The following is an 11,013-nucleotide window of genomic DNA, read 5'->3' on the forward strand; positions in this document are numbered from 1 at the left end:
AATGGAGAATCAAAAGAAGCTCGTGCTAGGGTTAGAGCTCAATACCTTTGTCTGAGAGGGGAGGCCTAAATCAGATGGTTTTGGTATCTTTGATTGGATCCAACGAACCTCCAGATGAAGTCTCAAACTCTGGTGAACTGTCTAGTTCTGCCACAGTCAGATGGTTGTGATTTTGATCAAACTCGATTTCAGGTGTTGGTCTAAAGCTAGGTTAGAGGCTGTTTGAGAGGGGGCTTTTGTGTGGAATCAACTTCTCTCGATGTGGAGATGGTGTGTGCACAGTTAATTAAAGTTTGGTTCACTGTAGAGTTGTGGAGAAGAATGTCCTGGTTTCGGCATGATTTTGAGCTCAAAATTGAACTCTCACAGAGGGAACCAGAGGGGGAAGATGGTTGGCTTGAGCTTAGGAATGCTTGGAGAATCCATGGTGAGATTTTGGTAGAGTCTCCCCTAGGATTTTGGTTAGCTCTCTTTTCGCCATGAAGGTGGTTTAAATAGAGGAGCTTAAGGTGGAGCTCAGGGCTTCAATTTGGGTTCAATTAAGTGCTTATGTGGAGGGCTTCAAAATGCTAAATACCGATCAGAGTTGGACACATTGGATGGGTGAAATTGGGTTTGTGATAAAGCATGGGGGCTCTCGGTTTTGGTGTTTTCCGGCCACTAGGTCGGTCTGCAGAGCCAGAGGCCAGGGGTGGTGGTCAGAGGAGTCAAGTGAGTCAGGGGGAGAGTTAATTATGATTAACCCTTAATGGTTTGTCAGAATGGTGAAGATATCTTGGCTTAGACCCAAAAATGGGATGAAATCCCTTAATTTAGGGAACCATTGGTCCATAGCCCACCTTGGCTGGTTTAGGTGGGTGTGGCTAGGCGGGTCACTAGGGTTTACTTTGGGTCCGTGATGTCATTAATTTGATCATTAAGAAATGGCTAGGCCAATTTTGGTGAAGGGGTTCAATTTGGGTCAAATTAGCTTGAAGTTGGGTTTGGGTTAGTAGATAATTGTCAAAACAAGTTTAGAAAAGATTTGGAGTGATTTTGAATTGATTGGGTGGGTTGATTTGAAGGAATTTGGACATTTGATAAATTTGGGTATGTTGGGTTAGACTTGGGCTTAGGTTGGGCTAGGGTTGGGCTAGATCCAAATTGATGATTGAAAATGATCTAGGGGAATATCAGGAAGAATTCTCAACATCACTTGGGTGTCAATTTTGGGGTTTGAGCATTCAATTTAGTGGAATTTGGGCATGCAGCTAAATTGGGGCAAATTTGGATATTTTGAATTTGGGTTGAAATTGAGTGGAATTGAAGCTTGAGCAAGGTCAATTGAGGGCTCAATTTGATTATTAGGAATTTTAGGAAAAGTTTGGGATCCAAATTGAGGCAATTGAGTGGGCTATGGGGTTCATTTGGGTGAGATTGGGTCATATGGTCAAAATTGAGGGTTTTGGTTTGGATCAAAATTGAGCTCAAAGCATGGGTCAATTAAGCTTTAATTTGGTTTGAAATGATCACAGACATGATGAATTTGAGTTTAGAATTGAAATTGGAGAAGATTGAGGTCAAATTGATGGACATTTGGGGTGAATTTGGAGAAATTGAGTCTTTAAAAGCAATTTGGGGGTTTTGGTCAACATGGTCAAATTGATCAGATTGAGTTCAATTGAAGGGTCCAAATTAGTTTTGGGGGCATTTGAGATGATTTTCGAGGTTTTAGGAAAGTTTGGGCTACCAAGGGAATTTTTGCAATTTTGGCCAATTTGTGGGTATTTTGGTATTTTTTTGCAATTTTGGATAGTTTTGGGCAATTTGAGTAGCTTCAAATGGTTTGAGATGATTTTTGAACAAATTTGAGTATTTTGGGTGATATTGGGATTTTTGGCCAAACTTAAGGTTTGGGGGTGTTTAGGTAATTTTGGTAGATTTGGGGGGGCAAAAGGCCAAGTTGGATATTTTGGTAAAATTGGGTGCCAACCACTCTATGTGAATCATGGACCAATGGAATCCCCATTTGGGTCCTCTATGTACTGGTCCTAGCTATACCCCAGCCTAGGGCTAGTAGGTCTAGGGGATCATCTACATGAGTCTCCCAAAGGATCAAGAGATCAAAGTCAACAAAGTTTGGGCTTAGGGTTATGAGAGAAAGTGAGTGCAAGTGAATAAACCAACTCCAGACCAACACCCAGGGTCAGCTCTAAGGCCAAGCATTCCTATAGGGACTCACCTTGAGTTCTCCCATATTGACCCCACCTTGAGTTGTGGAACTTCAAGTTGAGAAAAGAATGGTTTAGAGTTTCTAATGGTGAGGGTTCATTTTCTAGTCCTCTAGGAATAGTCAACGGGAGGGAAAATCCTATGGCTAGAGGTTACTAAAGAGGAAAAACTAGACATCAACCAAAAGTGAGGTCAACACATACCTTCTATGAGTTGTGGTTTCTACTCGACCACAATCATCTTCTTTCGATTCGGAAAAATCAAATCGTCTCTTCACATCCATTTCACTATCAGATTCGAGAAAACTTGAAGATTCGGCTAGAGCGTGTCTAGCATCGAGGTTTCTCATAGTACAAAGCGAAAATGGTTGCCAAACATCCCAATCCCGGTATGGAATTTGTAAGATTTATGAACTTGATACTCAATATCTTCCATCTCAATTTCACAAAGAGTTTGACAAGTTTGGTTGTTAGACATTTCGCTCGGAATGAGATAGCTATAGAGAAGTCGGGAGAAAGATGGGGAAGGCGGCAGTAGCAAGGGGCATAGGGGTGTAGAATTGTTCGACGACCGGAGGAAGGGCCTGAAAGGGGCGGCAGCAAGCAGCAAGTGGGTTGGAAGGGGTCGCAGAAAGCAGCAGATCGCAAGTGGACTGGAAGGGTCGACAACAGGCAGTAGAGGGGGTGAAAGGGCTGGCATGAAGCAGAAGACAAAAGGAAATAGACAAACTTGGGATGAGTTATAGCCAAACTCAATTCTCGCAGTTGGATACAACTCTAAGAGGGGAAAAAGATACGCAGGAGGTTGTCCTGATAGAAATCTCAAAGCAAAGCAAAAACTGAACCTTAACCAAAGAAAACAGCATATATATAAGGGGAGGGGTGGGGTGGGGTGGGAGCCAATCCTAGCCCAATAGAAAGGGTCGGCCGGCCCTTGAACCTCCCATGTTGATAGATGAGCCTCGTGTCATGTAGACTAGAAAAACATGAAAAAAATGAATAAAAATAAGCCTGGTATACTTTTCTACATCTTCTGTCTCCCTGGATACAATACTTGTGTTCATACCTTCTATTAATAATAAAATGTATTAACTAATACTAGTCATATCACTATGCTAATAATGAAAAAGAGAAAATAAAGCACTCAATAGAATTGCGAGGAAAAGTGGCGGTAAAATGTTTCTCGAAAGCAACTGTGCAACACATCACCAACATAGAGCAGTTAGATTCATTGATTTCTAATAATGAGCAAATCATATTTTGCTTCAGAAACGGATGGAAAAAGATCTTTATTCAGTAAAGCAAATGCATCAAATAAATAAGGATGTCCAATATCAAAATAAAAAATAAAACAATCAGAAAGTTGCAGAATGCAATGTAGTTAATTGTGAAATAGTATGCCAACTAGCCAGGACTACTATATATTGAATATATTAGTCCTGTGACTTTAGAGGCGTCACTTTGCCAAAAAAATGCATAAAATGAGACAGAAAAATTGGAAAGCTAAACAAACCGTTGATAAGATTTGCTTCAACATATGGGAGACCACTATATCAGCAGGCTGGAGATCAGCAACAGCAGCACCAGGTTCCCCATGCTGAGCAATTAAAATCAACATGACAAAATTAACTAAGAGCAAATCAAGGCTCCTAATAGGCATATATTAAAAAAAATTAAAAAAAAAATTTATTTGGGTACCTTTAGCCATCACCATGCAAAGGCAAAGTCAACACTCAACAGTTTAAAAAATAAAAAATAAAAAATAAAAAAAGCAGATACCATCCCACACAGTTCCACTCCCTCATTTACATGAAAATCTGTGTATTGTTTCAACTAAATCTACTTTTATTTTTAAAAAAACGCTGAATCTGACATATGTATGTATATATGTATGTATAAAGAGAGAGCAACAGAGAGGATGGTGGCTTCTCCAAGTATATATTATGTTTTCGTTCTACACTACCTCAGGTATAGTAGTGTAGTAATATTGACGACTTCCAACCTTACAAAATTTATAATAGAATGTAATGAGTTATTACTTAAAGTAAGCATATAGGATTATTACCCCCAAATGGTTAGCTCACTTTATAAAATCTAGACGTCATCATTAACTTAAAATTTTGCAGTCACAATATAACCCCACTTTATGAAATGTGGATGTCATCATTACCTTCAAATTTTGCAGTATCACACTATAACCCCACTTTTCACACAAAACCAAAAGACAATCCAAGGTGATCCTTGATAATTAGTATCTCAAGTGAACTTACAATTCCTAGTCCAAGCTCCATCAATCCTGGACCTAGCCGGTCAGATGTGACATGGCCTGGCAATGTGCAAACTGAGAAGGCAACTCCCATTGTTCCCACTATTTCAGATGCATGTTTTGCTTCCGCAGCCACATCAGCCAGGGAAAGACCAGCAGCTGCAGCTGCCCCAGCAATCTGTCATGGAAAAAATCATAAACTAGTGAACGAAAGAAGGATTAGAAAACAAATAGAGCCTAAAATCAAAATGTACTACTATTAAACATGCACTCATCAAGAATTACATATTAAAGATGCATTCAAATTATCAAGCACTAAATTATCATATCCCCCAATTTAATCAGTTAACCATAAAAATGATCTCTCATGGAGTAACTTGGGATAAATTTTGTATAATCAAGAGACTAAAATGGAATCAATACTGTATCACATTTTCTCCATGAGAGACCATTTTGTATTAATTTTGTAAAATGGTGGGGTTATAATAGATAAGTCTGATACTAAAACTAAATTAGACAAATGAATAGTAGGAGACTATTTTGCAATTAACCCTATACATATGTGTGTATTCTCTTGCTAAAAGGAGGGTAATTATTCTCTTTCAACGTGACTGTGTTTGTAATTTTAAATAGTGATCAAACTCAAGATCACACAATGATTGTAAACTACAACTTGAACATTGTTGATTAAGTGACGCGGGGCGCCTATGCACGTGCAGCAATTGCAGCACACCAGACCAGATCAGTCTAGGCAAGAGAAAGACTGACCGGTCCTTCCATGTGCATGGTTCCCTCCTATTTGATGCAGGGCCCACTCCTCCTTATCCAAAGTCTATAGATATGTTATTTTTTGTGTTTTAGGTCAGTTTTCTTTGCTTCAATTTTCCACAGCCGACGTCTTTCTTCCTTACTAGAGTTGTATCCAATGACAGGTCGTGCTCCGACTTTATCATGCTCCAAGATGGAAGTTATCTCCTCATATTTCCTCCCCTTTATCCCTTCGCCTGCTTGGAGCCGCTTTTCTTGCACCCTCGCTTGCTTGCCGCCGCCACTCCCTACACTTCCTGCTTGTTGCCACCACTCCCCGCACCTTCCTGCTTGCTGCCGCCACTCCCCCCACATTCCACTCTTGTACGGCCCCAGCCTATTCTCATCCTTCCCAAGTACCCTCACCGCAGCTTTGCATGTTGTCCCACCGCCGAATAGCCCACAACACCCACTCCCTCTAGCTGTCAGCACCTTCCCACCTCGTCCTAATAGTGTTTTTGTTTTTGTTTTCCTACTTCAAGTGTCGTTTATTGTAACTCTATTTGCTTATGTGTAATAATATTTGCTTCTCTTGTTGGGTTTTGCGTTAACTCCATTATCATTTGATATCAGAGCTAGTCTAACCCTAATCCTACCTTAGGGTTTCTAACATTCTTCCGCCATAACCCAAACCAATCTCCACCAGCCCACCCAATAAAAATAACAATAATCTTATATGTTCTTACTCTCATATCCTCTCCAACTCCCACATATCTAAACTCTAACCATGCCACCAAGGAGACACATGTATCCTCGAAGAGATAAAGCGAGAATTATGTTGACTCCAATAGAGGCTTGTGAAAATTGATGACTGGACCCACAGAAAAATCACTCTCGATTGTGATAGGAAAAGTCAAAACAGAGAAAAAGAATTCCTTCCATGGGGAGGGCTTCGGTGATGATGTAGACCTGCACCGACGCTTTAGATTTCATTATCCAAAAAGACCAAGAGAGGAGGTGATATATGGAGGATATAGAGATTTCATAGTGAAAATGGATCCATCGGAGTTCGAACGAGGGATGAACCCAAATGATTTTATCAAATGATTCCAGTCAATTAAGAGAATCTTCGAGTACAAAGAGGTGTCAGAAGACAGAAGGGTGAAGCTAACAGCAATCAAATTGAAAAAGAGTGCTCTTTGTAGTGGGAAAATTTGTATAGACAAAAAAGTATAGAAGTGGCAAAATTAACTGATGGAAGAACATGAAGAAAGAGATGCATAAAAAACACTTGTCTCCTCACTACCATCAGAATATGTTTTCGAGACTCTATCAATTACAACAGAGAGACCTATCAATGGAAGAGTTTGTGGCAAAATTTGACCATCTTCAGATAAAATGAGAGTTGGTCGAGCAAGAGGAACATGATATAGCAAGATATTTGGGAGGCCTAAAACCAACTATCTGTAACATTATTCAACTATAGTCATATTGGTCGCTGGGAAAAATCCAAACCATAGCCTTGAAAGTAGAGAGCCAGCAAAAACAAAAGAAACAACCACCTACAACTACACTACCAATAAAAGTACATCTGGATGGGTTGGGAACATTGGTGAGAAAAGTGACAAGACATATCTGAGTGGGAAGAAGCTCGAGAAGTTCAATATAGTGTTTGCCAGCATATGTTTTAGGTGTCACGGCTATGGACACAACCTCCAGTTGCCATAGGAGCCTAGTTATTTCCTTCATAAAGCAGAGTGTCGTCAAGAAAGTGAGTGAGGAGGAAGCAGAGGAAGATTGAGAAGAATTTCGACTCTAGGGAAATGAAAGAGAAATGCTAGTTGTAAGGAGGATCCTACCGACTGAGCTAGAAAAAGATCATTTATGGCTAAGCCATAACATTTTTTGCACTAAGTATACTGTCAGAAAGAAGTCCTGCAGTCTGATCATTGATGGTGGGAGCTGTGCGAATGTCGTTTTCACTCTGATGGTGAAAAAACTGAATTTAGTCATGTAGAAACATCCTCAATCATAATCCCTAAAAGGGGAGATAAGATGTGTGTAGATCAATAGTGCTTAGTTTAGTTTTTTTTATTTAGGATCAACTACAAGAGCAGGTGTGTTGTGATGTGGTATCCATTGAAGTTTGTCACATTTTATTGAGGAGTCTGTGGCAATTCGGCCGCAAGACCCGTCATGATGATTTCAACTTATTCATTTAAGTAGGATGGAAGACACATAGTACTTTTTCCCGTCAGGGACTCAAGAGTAGTAGACATCACAGAGGAGACGATAGTCTCATGAGCCACCTTTATACAGTCAATACAAGAGGCTCCAGTGGCAACGACTTTAATCATGTTTGATAAAAATGAGAAGGAGATTGTGATGCTAGAGCCTATGCAACACTTCTAGCTAACTTTTAGGATGTGATAACTGACAGCCTTTCAGATGGATTGCCACCCCTACGGGAGATTTAACAGATCATAGATCTCATCGTTGGAACAGTGTTGCCAAATAGGCCTGCCTACAAATTGACACTTGTAAGGTATGAAGAATTACAGTGACAGATATAGGACCTTATGGTAAGGGGCTTGGTAAGAGAGTACCATTCTATGTGATGTCCGTGTCTTGATGGTACCTAAGAAAAATGGATCAAGAAGGATGTGCATTGACGGTCGAGCTATTAACAAGATCATCATCAAATAAAAGTTTCCTACACCTTGTTTGGATGACCTCTTCAATCAGTTGCATGAAGTCATTGTCTTTTTCAAGATTGACTTACACAGCGGATATCACAAAATCAGGATGAGACCAAGAGACAAGTTGAAGACTACTTTCAAGACCTGGGATGGATTATACGAGTGAACAGTCATGTTTTTCGGGCTCTCCAACGCCCCCAACACATTCATGAGATTGATGCAACAAATGTTCCAAGCTCACATCAAGAAGTTCGTAGTAGTGTACTTCAACGATATCCTTGTATATAACTGTCGACCGTCAAAATTGGGAAAGAGATATTTGATTTAATATAATATAAGAGACTGAACCGATCTCATATATTTAATAGTTTAAATGATCGAGCACAACACTGCAATTAACACACTTATCCCGAAGAATATGTGCATTACTTGATAGTGAGGCTTGATTAAATAAATTACAGAATTTATGACATCTGTCTGGTCTACGAACCTTTTATTTTGACTGACAAGTCCTCCTACCTAATATTAAATGATTTATATTATCTGGATTCTTAAAGTTCTTTATAGAGGCAAACCCCTATAGTTAATTACCTCTCAAATAATTGATTCACTTAAGAGAACTCTTGATGATGATCAAAGGTATCTATTTTCATGAACTCAAAGTTTAGGGTTTCCAAAGTTGGACATAGAAAAGTCAAGTGGGGAAAGGGACTAAATGGGAACATTTATTTCTTGAATCAAATGAAAGAAAAGAAGGGGATGTTACGGATCCTGAGGAGAACCTCAGTGACTTCTCAAATTATCCTATTGTTTGTCTCCAATTTCAAGATGTTATTTGATGTTTCATCCTGCAAGTTTTATTATTTAGGACTTATATTTGTATGACATGATCACACAAATATACTGGAAGATATGAGGGTTTACATCATATAGGATGACAATCTCGGAACTTAAAACGAGTTAGAGCTTAAATTGCACAACTTGGCTATGCAAAGGACTAAAAAATAAAGTGAGGATTTATGTCACGCTGAGCAGACTACCTCGAAGTTCTATGGCTTGTTGTTTAATTCTAAGGAAAGATTTGTAGTTGTAGGTCGTCATCCTCCACCTGCTGCTTCTCTGTCGTGCTGCCCACAAAAACTTGCTCCAAGCTCCAAACTGTAGTGACTCCAAGTTTAGTTTATGTTTTGTATATGCAAATATAATTACTGTTGGGTCTCAAGGGTCTGGTGTACCTCCTAACATATGTCTTACTGGTCTGACTGTTCTCTACCCAAGGAGTTTAGCAGGTACATTAAAGTAAATAATGCAATAAAAAGAACAGCGAATTGCAGGAAACTTAAACAAATTGCTAGAAAATCTGCTATAAGAAAAAAACAAGAATGAGTAAAACAAAACATGATGACACGTATAAAGAACCAGGAGTATATGACTTATATTTGACATTGGGAATGTCCCCAATTGGCAGGAAAAGTTGAGTGTAAGGCTCAAGCTCAAATCCCAAAGCATGGTTTCACTGTAAGTTAAGTCATGGCTGAAATTTCACTACTTGATTTAATTAAAAGGAAGTTATGAACCACATATTCGTGTATCCTTATGTTTAGTATTTTAATCGACTTGTGAAAAAAAGTCAAGTGCTTAGTTACATCATTCATTTGAAAATTAGATAGAGGAGCTCTCACCTAGGGTGTGCTCTTAAAATCTAGGAAATAACTTGTGCTTGAAGTGATTTAAGGTGTTTTACCCTCAATGAAGTGTTTCTCAATAAATTTTCAAATACCTTTTAAGTGTTTTCCAAATAATTAAATCAGAAATTTTTATTTTTGACAACCAATTTAGCAAAAGCAAATCAACGTAAAAGTAGGCCGACCCACTTCTAAAAAGAAATCAACAAAGTAAAGGAGCAAAATCGCGAGTGAATCAGCCTTAAGAAATTTAAATTCTTTCAAAACGATGATCAAATCAGTCCCAAAAGAATGAATTTGAAACTCATGCAAAACACACAAGTAACCAACTCAAAGAAAGCCAAATAAACTCACAACTTGTATAAAGCAACTTTAGATTCTACATAAAGCCAACCTCTCAAAGTTTCAAAATTTTCGCACATAAAGCTGTCAACTTTCAGATTTTCCATAAAACCAAACCAAACGAATCTCCAATCGCCTAAACCAACCTACATTATTTCAAATTCTTCAAAACGGCAACAAAATATTCCATATTTTTCACAGCGAAACATATCAAAGTTCTCAATTTTAGCAAGCCGAATCATGCACAAATTCAGATTTACATTCCCCCTTTTTCACCATTCATTTGTATACGTACAAGCATGAGATTCAGGAATAGTTTCAAGCATTGCCTGTACAATTATCCAAGTTTTCTATCGTGAAGAACCAAAGCTCCTCGAGTCAGATAGCCAATAATTAATAGAATAAAGAAGGATTAAAGTACCAAATAATCATACACCTGAGAAAACTTTTCACCACCACTCAATTCTCATGAATTTACATATAGAACACATAAATTCAAACCTTACATACCTGCCACATATTCATATTGATTTACGTATCTAACACCCAAAACTCACATTTTACATACATGCCACCTTAATCGTGCATGAAGAGGTATATATATAATGTAAAGGTACAGAAATTTGGGCAATATGCATGTAAGTGACCCTTGGAAATATTAAATTGCAAAACTAGTAATGATGCTGCAGTTTTCCAATGGATCAAAATGAGAAGCATACATGTGGATGGGCTATTGATTCTCCAAAAGAGAGTTACGAAAAACACAAAAAATTATATACTTTAAGATCAACAATGAAGGAGACGTTTTGATTACAACCTTTTCTAGAAAAATGGTTTATCCAAAGAAAGCTCATCTTAAGGGAACAAAGGCATGCATATCCAAATACAGGAAGTTAAAAACCTCCATATATAAAATATGATAAAATGAAAGAAAGATTGATAGAGTAAAGAATATTGGAAGAGAGCATCCACTCCAGATTTAAGACAATCTTATTGAACAATTTTTTTTTTTTCGGACCACAATGTTGGTGAGAAGACCAAGCAAGCCAAGCAAGCCAAGCAGG

At 38.4% G+C, this 11,013-nt stretch overlaps 1 protein-coding gene across 1 annotated transcript in view; it reads right to left on the minus strand.

Moving 5' to 3' along the window:
* LOC110026307 (putative 3,4-dihydroxy-2-butanone kinase) overlaps positions 1 to 11,013 on the minus strand; it is a 63,517-nt gene that overhangs the window by 22,501 nt on the left and 30,003 nt on the right. Inside the window, exons 8-9 of the mRNA XM_020727197.1 lie at positions 4,481 to 4,654; positions 3,724 to 3,807 (exon numbers count right to left, since the gene is read on the minus strand). Of these exons, the coding sequence (XP_020582856.1) occupies positions 3,724 to 3,807; positions 4,481 to 4,654 (258 nt within the window). The remainder of the gene's footprint in view (positions 1 to 3,723; positions 3,808 to 4,480; positions 4,655 to 11,013) is intronic.

The sequence above is a fragment of the Phalaenopsis equestris genome, unplaced genomic scaffold (assembly GCF_001263595.1).
Source record: "Phalaenopsis equestris unplaced genomic scaffold, ASM126359v1 Scaffold000364, whole genome shotgun sequence".
NCBI classification, from domain to species: Eukaryota; Viridiplantae; Streptophyta; class Magnoliopsida; order Asparagales; family Orchidaceae; genus Phalaenopsis; species Phalaenopsis equestris.